The sequence below is a fragment of the Falco punctatus genome (assembly GCF_963210335.1).
Source record: "Falco punctatus genome assembly, chromosome: 5".
NCBI lineage: Eukaryota > Metazoa > Chordata > Aves > Falconiformes > Falconidae > Falco > Falco punctatus.
The window spans coordinates 52,470,376-52,487,352 of NC_137584.1; the positions used below are offsets into that span (position 1 = coordinate 52,470,376).

The following is a 16,977-nucleotide window of genomic DNA, read 5'->3' on the forward strand; positions in this document are numbered from 1 at the left end:
ACAGGTGGGAGCTCCTATGGCTTGTGTGTACCTGCCCTGCACATCAGCATGTTGCCTACCATCTGTCATCACATACTGCAATCAGCAGAGAACAACAAGAGCTGGTTCTTGAGAAACCTCCCAAAATGAAGAGGAAAAAACGGCAAACAGGAGGATGGAAATTAGAACAGATTCAATTAGCTCAACTTCCCAAGCTTGCTAAAAATGTTCTAACTTAAAATCTAATTAAGGTTGCTGCAGTCTGTGTTCCACTGTATTCTTGGAGAAAATGAATTGCCATTGTGTCATTTCCTGTTCTTGTTACACACTCAGTCAATTAAATCTTTAGCATTTCCGTGCTACAGCTATAAAACATCTGCAGAAACACCTCACAATGTTTGATTAGCTTGAGCATCTTCCACACTTCAGTTCAACCTGCCATTTAAATGCATCATCTGCTAGTATGAGAATGCAGAAAGACATGGCAGAATGGAAGAGGATGATGTAAATTAACACAGTCAGTCCCTACTAAGGTCTACCACTTAAGAACTTGGTTCAGTAAGGCTGCACAAGAGATAATGCAGACCAGAATTTGGTCTCAGAGTGCCATGAAGAAAGGGATTGAGGATTTCTCTTATATGTTACAGCCCTTTTATAATTTCCACCGTGTTTTGAGGGTGCCACGCCATGGGATCTCATTGCTTACTCCACTGTCTGCAGCTCTATACTGTCAAGTGATAATTCATTCAGGTTTTTTAGTCCTACACATGTACCATATTTTACGTATGTGAAGTTCTCAGAATAAGCTGATGCATGTCAATATACTTCAAAACACATTTAAGAATGTTTTCTATTTATATTACTGTACAGAAACTTGCTTCACACTAGAACTCCTAAGTTTCCATATTGATACATGCAGTTGTGGACATACAAACACATACAGTTTCAGGCACAAATACCAACTTAACCCTGAATTAGATGAGTCAAGTACAACACAGAGGAAGCATGAAACGAAGGGAGCACCTTTGATTTGGAGGAGGGGAAGCTACTGAAAGCTTCAGGATAAGCTATCCTGGGCAATGACAGATGAAACAAAGCCATGAAAATAGAAGCTAGAGGGAAGAAAGAAGTTTAGATGGTATAAAGAAGGAATGACCATAAAGAAAAAAGGATGTGCTCAGATATAAGTGGTATACTATGCTGAAATCCACACTAATTGCATTGTTTGCATATGTCCATGTAGAAGTGCTTTCAAATGACAGTTGAGTTTAAAAAAAACAAAACAAACACCAACACCCCCAAAAAAAGGGGGAGAGGAGGAAAAAAAAAAGAGAGAGAGAGAGAGGCAGCAATAACAGATCCTGGCTGTAGTGCTCTTTCCCTGAAAGCAGAAGAGAAGATAGGGATCACTCTTTACCTGCTACTGTTGTCTGAAGTCACCTGTGCAAAGAATATGGTGAAAGTCACTGCAGAACAAGGGTCTAGAAGAATGATTTTACAGCACAGAATGTAATTGCAGAGACATGAAACAGCTTTCCTAATCATGATGCTTCTATTCAAATCTGGTAGATACTGAACAAATGAGTGTAACATGATAGTAACCCACTCCCTTCAAAACAAAGAATGCCAACCACCTCCCTGTCCTGACTCAGAAGACCAAATAAAAATCAAAAAAAAACCCCAAAACAGCTATACAAAAATATATATTCTATAGTCACTACAAACCAGTAGGCATTTTCACTAATGCACATGCCATTAGAGAAAACAGCGTTTGGTAAGTGTGGGTCTTCTTACGTGCAAAACGGAAAGCACCAAAGACAAGGACTCAGTCCTGTTCCTATTCAGGCTACCTCGAGTTTTGCCACTAGACCTCCATGGTACCTGGAATGAATCCCAAGTGCTGGCTAGGGTCAAGCAGAAAAGTTAGAGACTGAATCAAGTGTGTAATCCAGGACCAGTATCTCCAGGAGCACAGGTTGTCCTTCCTGAGCTACCCCACTCTACACTTGTCAGCTTCGTAAACTGCAGAATGAGTCATGAGAACATAAATAGCCTTTATATTCAGCACACTGGGTTACAATGACCTTTCTAGTCATCCGAGTTTGCCATGGCTTATCAACCTAACTCCTTCCCTGCAGGTCTGTCACAAGGGATGCTATGACAGGTCAGTCAAAACAGACTGCCAAAAAGGTCAGAGCAAGACAAATTACTATTGTAGGTAAAGAGATCATAAAAATCTTTCTATCCACATTGTAGTAGAAAAAGCCTTTAGAGAGAAGAGAGTAATGGCTCATTAATTCACTCTCATTATGAAAACTGTAATAAAGATAGGAAATGGCCCAATCTTAACTCCTTCTTGTTAGTGCCTAGAACACAGTCTCATGGCAAACCTTAACCTCCACTATACTGGCTTAGGGAAGGGGACACTATAAACAAAGTATTTGTCATCACTGTAAGAGTTATTTCCCTTCATGCAAATGGTGATAACCGTATTAATTTCAGAAATGGGATTAAAAACAAAGCTTAAAATTAAGACATCTCTCTGCATTATCTGCCCCTTGAAAATTACATAGGAGAAGCAAAATCCAGAACCTCAGGACCTTATCAAAATGTAATTTGCATTCCATAACATAATTCACAGCCCAGTCAAGAACAGGTAAGAATGTGATTCACGTCTGTTGCCATTTTCTGATAGGCTGTTCGTTAGGCAGGGTAACAGTTCTAGCCAGTTTGACATTTTGCAGTCAAGTAACAGTGACAGTTGAGAAGATCTTCTCAGTCTTGGCTGCTTAAAATGAACAAAGCATCACAGCATGTAACTCCATTAGACTCACTCACTTAAGCAGAAATTTGGCCCATCATGAGAAAATAAATGGTAAAGATGAATTTTCAAAATTCTGGAGATAATTCCAGCTGCTACCCTTAAATAAACCAAACAGGAGCAAATACTGTCCCTACAGAAAAGGGGATGATTTAAATGGTGTAAAACAAATTCCAGCAGTGTATACATGAACATGTGAACATATAAAAGTAGAAATATTCATAACTCTTCCTTTCCTGTGCTAGCTTAGAGAACACTGATAAAGGACTCCATCAACAACTTCATGGTTCATAATGGAAGTACTTAAAACCTGGAGGAGGAACAGGGAATAAATACATCCTTTTTCAAGCAACAGATCTTCAAGAAAAAAGGAGATTTTAAGGTCTTGCTCACATTCTAGAGAAACAATTAATACTATCCACAGCAGAAAAATTACCATCCCACTTAAAAGTATTACAGTAGAGCTCAGACAGAAGTTTAGAGTTTGCAGCATACAAATATAGGGCAAGTTCTCATGCCTCTACAATGCAGGAAGTCAGACCAGATGACTACAACAGACCCCTCCAGCATTAAGGCATCTATTTGTATCTCCATGCAAATACAAGTTTGTTGATAGTACTTAGAGACTCCATAAAGCAATAGGATGAAAGACAAAATCTGAAGCCTTCCGGTTAGAACCCTCCTTTTCCAGAAAAAAGAAAACAACAATAAATTATCCTTATGATGCTGCACCACAAGATGATCATGCACTGTTAGACAACTTCAGTGTTACAGTGCTGCATAATGATGAACAAGCAGTCAGTATTGCAGTTTACAGGTCCTGAAAAAAAGAACTGTTGAGAGACTGCTGTCATGCTATCTTGATATAAATTCTGACTTGTTTCAGCAGGGCCAGGATTTTACTCCAGTTACAAGCATAAAGGCACTTGTGTGCATGTTTCTGATGTCAAGAAATTTGCCTCTCACATAACCAGGTGAGGTTCCACCTTTACTTTATAACTTTATAACTTCTGGCTGAAAGCATTTTCACTTTCCTTCCTCACTACTTCCAGCTTACTTTTTTAAAAAGGTCTCACTCTTTTTCTCCACACACAGTACAAAGCTCTTCACTTTTATCCAGTTACAATGGAAAGGCTTCTTTTAATCTCACTTGAGGTTTAACTCTCCTGTTCTTTGCACATCCAATTCCCCCTCATCTCTGCTGCTGACATAGCTCTCTCTTGGAGTTCCCTCTGGGTCCCTCCACCAGCTCAGTATTTAATTTTTCCTTTCTCTTTGCTTCATATATTCTCTCTTCCCTTCAATCCTTCTGCTTTTCAAATCAAGATACAAAGCAAACACTTCTCCCACACTTAAATGAACCTGCCTCTGGAAGGGAAGCATACAAGTTGCTTATCAGAGGATACTTAATGACATAGGGAAAAGGAAATGAGGAATAATGCCTTAATGTAACTTCATACAGTTTGTTAGTTAGAACTTTAACCATTTTTCAGCCTGGATTGTTGCATAAGATTGTAATTTCATAGTGTTTGGTATTAAAAGAGTGACACAGTGGCACTTTCGGCGTTTGTTATTTACATACTTTCCAAGAGAAATGGATTTGCCAATAACAGCAGAAGTATAGCTTTAGTCATAGGAAAGGCAAACATGAACTATTTAATCTTTCATCCAGCCTAATGCAGCCAAGACCAAGAATTCATACAATCGTAATTAAAGAGCTCAGCACAGTCACTCAGCTGGAGAGCGCTTCTAAGGTCATTTTCTTCCTTGCTATACTCGCTAGTAACATCTTGATTTCTACACAAAGTTCCTAGATAGGAGCCTGACACTGTTGTCAAGATGAAATCAAAACAAAACAAAAACCGTAAGTACACTATGTACCTTTGCTTGAGAGGAGAGAAAAACCAAAAGATTCTACACAATATTAAAGTGGACAAGGCCAAAATAATAATCAGGATGCTTCCAGTCTCCAAAGCTGTAGTGCAATCTCTCTGTGATACGTTATCATCACTCTCACTAGAACATCCACCCCAGTAGATTTTTGTCCTTTGTGCACAAGGTCTGACAGTCACTTACTAACTCTACTCCAGGAATTTAATGACACACGTAAACTTCACAAGGTCTTCATTATAAAGCAATCTGTACCCTTTAGGTGATTTTATTGATTATCATTTGAAATACAGCATGAAGATGAGTTGAGAGGCAGAGCACCCATCCTTAGCGTACACCTCCTGGCCTTAGGTAGAGCATACACTGGACCTGCTTAGTCTACAGTTTTGAAAGCTTATCAAGCTATCTCACAAAACCTCTCCTCCCTGTATTTGGTAAGCCTGAAAGGGAAGCTAAGGATTTTTCCAGTGAAAAGATTTTTCTTTCAAAATTTCAGTACACTGAAAACAACAAATAAAGCACCTTACAAGAATTATATTTCCATCAGAAGAAGTTTTACAATGCTGGGTAGATCCTACAGACTGGGTAGGACTGAGGGGACAGAAAAGAGACACAAAGGTACTATAGCACATCTTACAAATGACCTTATTTTCTCCATTACAGCTGGATGGCATAGAGTTAGTTACAAAGGTTTGACGAAGAAATGGGAGGATGAGGTGTATTGCTAGTCATTACTAGCTACATTTTGAAGGTTAATATTGCAATCTGCAACAACCACTCAACTTTCATAAGAGTGCAATACTGAATTTTGACAGACCTAAGGGATGGTTGTTAAAAACTATCCGCACATTTGCAATGCATTATGTAATTTTACACTCACTGCACCTCAGCATATTCTATTTCTAAAGCAAACAAACATTCAAGGAAACCAAAGGTAGTGTATTTCCTGCAGCTTTGTTACTTTTCATGTAAATAAAAATACTTTTCAATGTAAATAAAAAAACCTGTGAGAAAACTTTCCTTATTCCCACTCACCCCTTCATTTTCAAAACAAAGAAAAGTCACCACTTGCACAGCATCACACAAAGACCACAGCAGAGTCAACCCTCATTAAGTAAAAAACCAGTCCTCTCAATTTCAGTGCCACTTCTCTTCTTCCATTCCCTGGTTCCTGCCCTCCCTCAACCATATTTCATTCTCTAAGGCAATTATCAACAGCCTTCCAATGTTCTCACTTTCTTCTTCTTTGCAAGCACTAGAAAGTGATCAAATGTTTAAAACAAACACACACTGCTATCCTATTATCATCCTTTGACCCTTAGGGCAATATTTTAGTTGCATTTATCATTAGAAGTCAGACAAACACTCAAAATTATGGCTGCTTTCTTCTTTTACTGGTGCTATTCTTGTACTGAAGGAATTATAAACATCCCACAATAACTGAATGTTGGGGGTTAACCCCAACAGGCAACTCAGCCCCGCTCAGCTGCTCTGCACCTCCACCCTACCAGCTCCCATGAAGAAAATCAACTTTAGCACAGCCAAACCCAGTAGACTGTGGGCTTCTGTCACCAATCTAGAATGAACTTTCAGAAGAATCCATAAAAGGAACAAAGACCCAAAGCAGTGGTGAATATTAATTAAGGCTCACTGCTACAAAGAATGTCAAGAAGGGCAGAAATTTAGTTTCAGAAACAGCAAGCACTTCACTTTAACAATAAAAAAAAAAAAACAGCCCACAAATTAGAGCAACAGAAATAATGTTTCAAAAACTATGCTTGTTTTCCCAAGACAATACCACACCTTCTTTGATACCTTCAAGAGCCATAACCCTGGCTGACAGGTTTTTATGGATTCTTAGATCTAGAGGCCTTCCAACACTTCTGGAATCTTGTCTTGACAGCAAGAGTTCAAAAACGCATGATGAAAACTGGCTATATACACACTTTTCCTCTGCAACACTGCTGTCTTTTGGGGTCCCAGAACAGAAGCAAGGTTCTACTGAGATAAAAATACCTGCCCATCAGAAAAGAAACAGGACCAATTACATACCCCAGATTAAACATACAGATTGATCCAAATACTGTATCAGACAGTGCCACACTGACTTCCTAAACACTAATCTCCTCCCCTCACTCAGCCTCCAAAATTAGACCTAGGAATGCAACATTTCAAACCAAGACCAGAGTATATACACCATTCCAAATACCAGAAGAGCTACATAAATGCCCCAAAAGTCTGGATCCAGCCTATAAACTGCCAACACAGAAGATGCAGCTCAGCAATCTACACTGCCACTAGAATCTCTTCTTGGTCACATGCCTGCCAGGGAACTCATCGTCCACTTGCTGAATGCCAGACAGAGACCGTGTAATGGTTGAGCAGCATGAGTCACACACCCAGCAATCATGTTCAGGAGGAAAGCACAGGAGCACTTAATGCTGGGTTGTGGCAGCAAGTACAGGAAGTATTTTAAAAATGAAAAAGAATAAAACAGAGATATGCTAAAAACAACTCCAACAAAACCCATCACAGACAGTTATTCCTCCCTCCCTGCTCCTTTCTTCTGGTCAGGGGATCTGTTATATGTATCAGCTTCCCTATCTACACACTTCAAATAGAAAGAAACTAACAGAAATCATGAACAAAATAAAGTAGATGGGAGAAGAATGAAATAGTAAAATCACAAATATTTCTTCACAATGGAGAAGCCAAAACGCATCCCAAGCCTCAAGATTCTTTAAGTGGATGAATTATCTGCAAAGCTAAGTAAATTGAAAGTCTCTGTGGTATTGGATGTTCGGTGACGATCACACCATGGTTACTGCTTTTATTATTTGTTGAGCACATGTAAATTAAATGAGTATGTTTTATTTAAGAGTTTGTAAGCTGCAGCTGCTTCTCAAGAAGTATGTCAAAATGCAAAGCTAGAGACATAAAAATAAAATGGTAGAGTAGAACTACCATTTTCATCCCCAAATTCCCATGACTATACGAAAACATAAAAATGCAAGGAGGATAGTATTTCAGAGTTCAGCTAAGTTTAAGGCTTACTTGTTTCTGACTGCTCTTCATTGCACCGGCTTCCCGAAGTTCACAAACTGCCCTCAGAAACTAGCACCAAGATGAACAGGACTGGGAGACAAACAGGACAGACAGAACTAGACATAAACTAGTTATTACAGAGGACCCTGCTCACCACTGACTTCTGACTTTCCAGCTGTAACTCCAGAAATATTGGCTATTTTTGAAAGGCCAATGTGAAATACCAGAGGGATTCAAGCTTTTGCAGTAATGAACACAGGAACTCCTACCAGCACAAACAGGACTTGGAAATGCTCAGCACCTCTGAAAGCCAAGACCCATCTTTTTCCAACTAGGCACCCAGAATCAGTGTTCTGAAGGCTTGAGCCTGTACCTCCATTCGATTTCAATTACTTTCTGCAACTTTTAGGTACAGAGAGGTGCAGTATGCAGATATGCTGAAGAGATAAGTAAGCATTTGGAAAGCCCTTCTGGTTCTTGTTTGAAGGAATGCAAATCACATCAGTTACTATGCCAGAATGGCTCAGTCATCAACATGTCTCATGGCCATTACTTTAAAGTCCAAAAGGCAAACTTTAAACTAGCATGAACCACAGTTTATACTATTGAGAGTCTTGCCTATGCATCATCTTCTGCACTCAGCCACACTATTGTGGGAATAAAGAGACAACAGCCACACTAGCTCCACAAAACAGCTCGAACTCAAGTCGGCAATGATGCTTCTGCTACACTGACAAAAGGGCAAAACAGTGTAACTTGCCATTGTTCTGATCAGAACAAAAGAAAAGTAATTACAGGATAGTAGTAACACCTGGAAATTTTTGGAAATGTCTTAGAACTATGAGAAAATCTCTTTAGCATAATAATAATAAATAATAATAATAATAAATTCCTAAAGAAGCATGGCAGGGACATGGTAAGAAATTCTATATATAAGATTCCAGTGAAGGTGAGGACAGCAATACCAAAACACAACAACCAAACTACCCACCAAGTCACAGCCTCCCTCAGAAGGCCCAGACAACCTCCTCTTTGCAGCACCAAGTCTATGCTGACAGCAAGCCACGAAGCTTTACGTAGCCTATAAGGCATGATTTAATTACATAAGCCACTCTTAAGAAATTCTGGTAAACACAAGTTTTTTCAAAGCAGCATGTGACTGGCAAGCACTGTATAGACTTTTATTTCATTCACTGATATGCAGATAATCCTCATGAGTATTAAACTGCTCTGATCAAACATTCTTTTTCAAGGCTCATTTTCTTGTGTCTGTTCAGTTACCTTTCATGGATCATATTTCAGACTCTAAAATCACAAAGGAGAAACTAGTCAGGAATTAGCCAAGACAGATTTATTCAGTGTAGATTGTTTGCTTTAGGGCAGAATTTGTTGTCTTGAAAATACTGAAGTGAATAAACTCCAACTTAGCAGCAAACAATGGTTTGCTAGCAGACAACGTTAAGGTCTCTTAAGCTATTTTCCATGTGACCAATCCACCAATTAAAACACCAGCACATCAATTCCTTTTATCCAAATCATTATTTATAAGTCATCCACCCAGCCTCCTCAAGCACTTCGTATGTATCAAATCTTCACAACACCTGCTCATCAGAGACAAACGCCACTGCAGTAGGCAGGCAACAACAGACCAGTTACCAATGGGTTATGTGACTCTCACTTCTCAAGAATCCTCAGGACAGCTATGGCAAAGCCTTGAACTGACTTAAGGTCATTTCCATCCTGGTCCACTTTAACCTGTGATCAGAGTATTAAGCAAGGGTATGAAAGAGTAAAGAAGATTAAAGTACTCAAAAAGCACACACATATTCCTGCCTCAGGGCAGAGCTGACAGTTTCTGTGGGAAACTCCACTATTTGTTGGAGATTTGTATTTCTTTAGGAAGTGAGACAATGCATATTAATTCTAGTGAGGGGCATTATTTAAAAGTCATTAACTGGGATTTGGATTCTTAAGTCCAATTAACATCAAAGGAAGCTGAACAGCAAAATAGTCTCATTTAGCTCCCTAGAGATATACCCAACAGATCTCTATCAAACTAACTAAAGAATGACATTCCAGGCTGAATGTCCAGTCATTGCACTCCCTTGCAGCAAAAGTACCCCAGGTGCTCCCAAACATAGCAGGCACATGCTATCTAAACTGCTACCAGACAAGTGCTGGAAATAGCTCCCATACAAATGCTAGAGGTGAACCCCATAATTAATTGCACAGACTTCAGGGAACTATAAGGTGGCCTGCCTGCTGTTAAGTAATAGAGGCCCAACACAAAAGAGAAGCTACGGACAGGGCAGGAGCAAGCCAGAATATAGAAGTAACCTACCCCAACAGTATCATGGAGGTAAGTATGTAGCTGATGTAATACATGTAAAAAAAACTTGAACTCAACTAGTCATAGTCTGAAGAAACGCAAAGGGATATCTTGTCTCCCAGCTCTCACACTAGGATCATGGTCTTAAAAGATAACACTATGAAGAACCTCTATTCAATCTAGAACTATGGTATTAAAACCAGTAAATGGGCTTTTTTTAAGTGAAAAAAAAAAAAGGGGGGGGGGGGGAGCATACAGTTTACACATTCTCATTCTCATCAGCAGACTTCATTCTTCAGTTCCAGAGGGAGAACTCCTCAAGTAAGGACATGGCCAACCTGTTAAATGGCAATAATACCAAGCATAACTCGCTACTAGAAACCAGACACTGCTCTGTGGAGAAACAGAAACAATACTGATTGGGATACTTAACTAGATTTGATATTTCTGAAACTGAGTTAGTATCTGTCTCAACTGGACATGACAGCTCATGAATCTGTCCTCCATTCTTATGCAGTACAGCTGTGCCCTAGATTATCAATTTCCCCAAACACACTGTAGAGAAGCACTGACGCCCTTTCCTTGTATCCAGTATATTCTAAGGATGCAGCAAACTTCCCTACTAAACAAGCTGGAATGTCCTCACTGCATGGACAGCAGTCAAAATACTAATTCAGCTGCTGCTCCTGGAAGAGACCTCACAAATACCTATTTTTCTCCTGAACTATCTGCCGCACAGCATGCCTTTAACACACTTTCAGTATGTTGCTGCTATGGATCTCAGATCTGAGTTGTAGACTAGGGTTACTTGGTGGAAAGATTATAGGTATGTTCACTCTAACTCTAGTATCATGGAGTGTTCCAGAACACATCCCCAGGCTCTGCTACTACAATCAAAAATATTATAGCAGAAAGGGCGAATGGCAGATTCAAAGCAGACAAGCAGCCAGGCACGGATCTGCGTTAGTGTAGATGATACTATCTGCACCTGATAAAGATGAAAGCAGGAAAGCCGCACCGTCAGGATGCCGCCATCCTGCACCCATCTTGGCTGCATTTCTGGTCATTGCCATTGCTCTATTTTCAAGGCTAGTCTTTTACAGTGTTAAGAACCAAGCAGTGACAGAGCTGTTCTTTAACAAGCACCATGCAAAAATGAACCTTTATCTAATTTTCACATCATGCTGGCAAACTCCAGCCCAAGACGTGGCCCAGTGCACTGATGTGGAATCTGACAGTAGCTTGTTAAGCAGAGGAAGAGTAAGCCCAGGGTAATGGTGACAGCAACATCTCCCACACTGTCTGAGGTTCTGTAGCAGAACAATACCAAGCACCCCACAACCAAAGCTTTTATTTTAATTCTTTAGTGCATCCTTCATTTTGTAAAACATCCAGTAATATTGAGCGCATTGTTACTAACAAGTCTAATGTTAAGAACTTCCTTTATCATAGTTACACCTGTGGAGGTATTAGCTTTATTTAAAAAGATTAGGATTTACAGTGAAAACAACCCAAACAACTAAACAAACACAACATTAAGAACATTGGAAAAAGAAGAGGAAAAGGTATGCATATCTGTAAAGAGGCAGTAAGCAAATGAAAAAGGAAGAAATGTGATAACAGCTAACTGATTCATAGGGAATGAGAATAGTACTTAAAAACAGAGAGACCATACACTGTATTAAAGATGAAGCATGATAAATGGGAAGATAAAGAGCAACGTTTTGTCCAACCATAGTGCCAAATAAACATAATCTATTCTAATGGAGCTACTGGAAATTACTCATTCAGCTGTTCTCTGCTGCCCAACCTGTGTTGGATGCACGTGTCTGGCACTGGTCAGGTCAGACTTGTGCAACATCCATTCCCTGCTGACTTGAGGCCCTTTGTGAACTGCAGCTGACAGGATTTTAGAGCAGCAAAAGAACTGCTCTTATTTCTTCCCTGTTTGGTAACTGCTCTGGAATATCTAGATCTTCAATCCTTAATTTCCCTTGCACAAAGCTGCACCAAGCATATCTGAAAGCAGCAGCGGGGACTAACAAGGTGATAAAAATTCTCCCAAGAGAGTAATATTGTGGTAAAAATATTGTGGTAAAAAAGTGTCACCTCTGTCCACAGCTAATAGCAGATAACTAGGAGGACTACAGGACAGGCCAAATTTCTAGCAACACTCCTACATACTCTCTTATAAATTCAATCATCTCTGACTAAAGTACTTCTGCATCTCATACGACTGCAATCAATTTCTTCCATGGATTTGTTGAGGTGCTTTCTGAATCCATGCAAACTTTTAGCATCTATTACATTCCCTAATAAGGCAAGCCTAAATTATTTCTCATTTTAACCATAAGCTGTATGAAATAGTGTCTTCCTGATTTGAAAAGTGCACTTGCTAGTTTCTTTTGCTGCTTCCTAATGGTTCTGTCAGAAGTGACAGTGAATAATTTTGCTTGTTTACTTTCTCCATAGCAATCAGAATTTCAAAAATGAGATCTTCTATAGCTCTACGAATGAGTGTAGTGCCACCTCTCCCATTGTATAGGTGTACAAAGGGAGGCAGGAAGAAGGGAGAAGGCTTACTCAAGATAATCTAGCAGGCTAAAGGAAGAAGCAGGCATAGAAACTGTATTGTTTTAGTTCCTACCCAGTGTCCTAGCTATATGATGATATAACCTTTCCATTTCTAGAATATCTATTTTCAGCAAACAAAAACCGGTCTAGATTTAAAAAAAAAAAAAAAGAGCACACTAAGAAGACTGAGAAGCATCAGCACTTATACTGAAGGCTGCCATTCAGAAGGCAAACTCTTTAGACCATAACACTGCCCTTCTCTGCAACCAAGTGTCACCATTATACACACTCATGCCCTTTTTAACACATTTCCTTACATTTCATTGCTAGAGGCCAAGAGCTCATCAGCAAATTATCCACTACTACCAGCCTAGACATGTACATCTACAAACTAAGAAACTGCATAGCTTCAGCCCCCTCCTCTGTCTACCTCACTTTTAATTCAAATTTTTACTTCAATTTCACAAATATAGTTCCACAGGAGTCAACATTAAATGTTCTTACCTTAGCTGATATGGAGGTATCTTGATAGCAGCATCAGGAGAATCCAAGGTTTCTGTATAACCAAAGGAAATGATGGGGCTTTTAAAAGAAACTTTTGAGTTCAACCATAGTAATGCACCTGCCTATAGTCTCTGAACCAACAATCCTAAAGTTTATACCTACATCAGAACAACAATCACTGCTGCTCCAAGTCGCCAAAGCTTTGCATGAATCTGTCAGGACAATGAGTGCCCTGCGAGAAGGCACCAAGTACCATCTTTTCCTCCGTGAACTCCCTTTCACCTGTCAACAACTTCAGCAGCACACATACTAAAACTGGCACAGTATAGAGGATATTAGCATGGCTGCTGTGCAAGGATAACACCCGATTAACGAAGCAACTCATGGAACATCACGCTGAAAGGCCAGTATTAAGACAGCAACAGGTACAAACTACCGCAGATTGCTGTAACTATGTATGGATGAAAAATAAAAATGTAAAGCAATTTTAAGTATTGCAGTTATGCTGATGTAAGTTAAGGGTCTTGCTGACTAGTGCTCCAGGTAGTTAGCATCAAAAGCACTTCAAGTCACAGCCAATCTCTGAAAATGGGTGGATGCTGAAAGGTACCTAAGCACCTATTCCTTTAAAAGAACAACTCCTTTTATTGATCATTATTTCCTTTATATGGCAAGGATAAAAGGGCTCATGGAATCCAGTCAAAAAAATACAGATTTTAAAATAGCTGCCCAAACATAAATCAGCAGTGAAAACTGTACTGGAGAGGTTTTTGATGATGATTTAGGAAGAGGGGAGGGGGCTTTTATAGAAAAGACACCCCCCCTTCCCCAACATACACAGAAACTATCATGACAGCTACTGAGAGCCGCACCTGCCTCGCAAGACCGCGCAGCAGGCCCGGCAGGCTGGGGCGGCGAGGGGCGCTGGGGCGGCTCAGCCCCTTCCAGCAGCGCGGGGCTCCCGGGCGCGTTGAACCGCCTGAAGCGCCCCGGTGCCGGCCCAGCCGCAGAAGGCCCGGCGGGCAGCGCGGAGCAAGTTTGTTGAGGTGTCCCTGCCCCCGCCGTTACAAAACCTGTCCCTCGGCGGCTCCCGCACCGCACCGCACCGGGCAGGGCCGGGCCGGGCCGTGCCCCGCTCCGCTCCCCCGCGGGCAGCCCGGCCGCGGCGGGGGCAGCCCGGCGCCGCTGCCCGCGCCCCCTGCACCTTACCTATGGCCCAGGTGCAGCTCTCCTTGATGGCCCTGTGCTTGCTCCCCGACGCCTCCTTCTGCAGCTTTCGCAGGATTTCTTCCATCTTGCCTCCCCCGGGATCCTCGCGTAGCCGCGGGGGCAGCGGAGCGGGCGGCGAGGAGGAGGAGGAGGAGGAGGGCGGCTGAGCGGTGTGGGGCTGCCCCCGCCGCAGCCGTGCCTACGCGGGGACAGTGTGCGGCACCCCGCTGCCGCCCCGCCGCCCCTGATGAATCACGCCGAGCTCCATGGCGGGGACACGTCAGTTGTTGCCGCTGCGGAGTCCCTCCTCCTCCTCCTCCTCCTCCTCCTCCTCCTCCTCCTCCTCCTCTCCCACCCCGGGCAGGCCCCGGTGGCGCAGCTGGGCTGGGGCCGGGCCTGGCCCTGGCCGCCGCGGGCAGAGCCCGGCGGCTGCAGCTTGCCCCCGCCAGGGGAGCGCGGGCAGTCCCTTGCCGGCGCCGGGAGGAGAGGCGGCGGCGGCGGCTACCGGCAGCCGGGGAGCGGAGCGAGAGACGGCGCCGCCGGACGCGGACCCTGCGGCGGCGGCCGCCCCCGCGGGAGGAACACGGCGCGGGCAGGCGGCGGGCGGGCTGCGGCCTGGCTGGTTGCCATGGCGACCGGCGGGCGGGGGGCGCCGGCAGCGCCCGCCTGCCTGCCCCGGGCAGCGGGAGCGGTGCGCTCGGTCTCTGCCTGCGGTTTAGGCTCCGCCGTTCCGGCCGGTGGACGCGCAGGGTCGGGCGGCGGGCCCGCGTCCGGGGCTGGGAGACGCTCTCTGGGCTTTGCGGGGCTGCGGTGGGATCCTGCTCCCGGGCCCGGCCGGCCTCCCCGCCGCCCCGCAGCTGACTCCCGTCCCCAGCCGCGCCAGCCCGGTCCCCCTCACCCTGCAGCCCCGCCGCAGGGCAGCCCCTCTCTCCCGCAGTCCTGCGGAGCCGCTCAGGGAGGGACGCAGGGAGCCAGGCCCACACACCAGCATGGGTGCAGCTGCTGGCCATCCTCTGAAATCAGCGGGGTCAAAAACATGGCTATGAGCCCTGCAGGATCTGTGCCTCCCTCCGCAGCTGGCAGGTGCAGAAGGTCACGACTCGGCCTACTTGTGTGTGCCTTGAAAAGGGTGCACAGCCCTGAGCCCCCCCAACAAGGCAGCCCCCAGGACAGAGAACAGCCACTCTGCTAGCTCAGGCCTTCCTCCTCACGCCCCAAATGCTTTCTGCCCAGCAAAACTCCTGCCTTCGCAGTTCATCGTTTCCCTGCCTTATATCTGGGATATGCTAATTGTCCTTTCTGTGACTGCATCATTGTTTTAATGCTGTTGTCTTGTAGCAGAATCTCTCTCAAAAGATCCAAGAGGTCAAACAGGCTAGGAAAAGAAAAAGACAACAGATAAGAAAGGCAGTCCAGGTAGCAGCTGGCAGTATTAGCGGTTATGTCTCCCGCTGCTAATTGGAAGAGTACCAATTGTGAATTACCAGACAGAATATTGGCACCTGGTGAATCAGTCGTAGCATTTCCCATAGGATATTGGGCTTTCAAAGGCTGTCCTTTATCCAAATACTTACAAGGGTATTGTAAGTGTTACGATCCTGCTTGTGTTCAGATGTATAATGAACGCATAATCCATAGCTGCATTTTAAGGCCAGAGTGTAAAACTCATATCTGAAGAAAAGGATTTAGAATGATGCCAGAAAGGTCTGGAAATGGATAGAGAATTCCTAGAGCTAAAATACTAAGGATTAGAAAAAAACCCAAAACCTCTAACAGAAGGACCATTAAGCATCGGATTCCAGGGTGTAAACCAACCCCTCAGAAACTGGAAGTAGGTTCCCGAAGTTTCTTATCTCTGACCATGTGTCTGCCACCTTCCTTGGAATAAAAACTGGTAATAGCTAGTGGCCAGGGTTGTCAGTGAACCATGATGCTGTAAGTCAAGACTTAAGTTGAAGTCGTCATGAATTGCTCCCCAGCTATGTGTTTCCTCTTTATTCTGTGATGTGCTTAGTGGAAATGAGCATTGGGATCAGTTTCTGTCTTTTCAAGTCTTCGATTTTTTTTTTCCTGAGCAGAAAACAACAAAAAGGACTGTGATGATGTTTGAGGTATTTTTAATGTAGAAACAACGTACCAGAGATAATGTGGACCTGTGTGTGGAACACTAAAAAATAAAAATGCATCTATTCATAGTAAATAATAAATTGCTTATTTTCAGGAAGCCGCTGATGAAACAGAATTATTTTTTAATTTTATATTATTTTCTAGCTATATGCATCATCAACTCACTAGTTAATTTCTCCATAGTCTCTACAGGGAGCCCTTTGCAGCGTAAATCTTCACCAGAGCTACAGTGTTTTCATAGATGCTGATGTCACTGCATCAAGATTTGCATTTATTTGTCTTTCACTCGTTGTCCAATGTCTTTGAGCAAAATGGTTTCTGTGCTGCTAAACACTTTTTCCCAGTAGTTATGTTAGCAGAGTAAGAGAAACAAAGGTCGTGTTCAGGCTTTGTAGAGCATCTTAAGATCTGCCTATAAGATTACACAGATAGAAAAACAGCCATGATGAATCTTCCTGAGCAACAGTATGTCAGAGCACCATGAGTCAGCTTGCTGACC

General features: G+C 42.8%; 1 protein-coding gene across 5 annotated transcripts in view; it reads right to left on the bottom strand.

Annotated features, from left to right (window-relative positions):
• The window catches only part of ARFGEF3 (ARFGEF family member 3), a 98,469-nt gene extending 81,915 nt beyond the window's left edge, over positions 1-16,554 (bottom strand). For all 5 annotated transcript variants that reach the window (XM_080390099.1, XM_080390098.1, XM_080390097.1 and 2 more), the window contains exons 1-2: positions 14,352-16,554; positions 13,143-13,194 (exon numbers count right to left, since the gene is read on the bottom strand). In XM_080390099.1, coding sequence (XP_080246225.1) covers positions 13,143-13,194; positions 14,352-14,436 — 137 coding nt within the window. In that variant the 5' untranslated portion in view covers positions 14,437-16,554. The remainder of the gene's footprint in view (positions 1-13,142; positions 13,195-14,351) is intronic.
• Between the last annotated feature and the right edge of the window lie 423 nt (positions 16,555-16,977).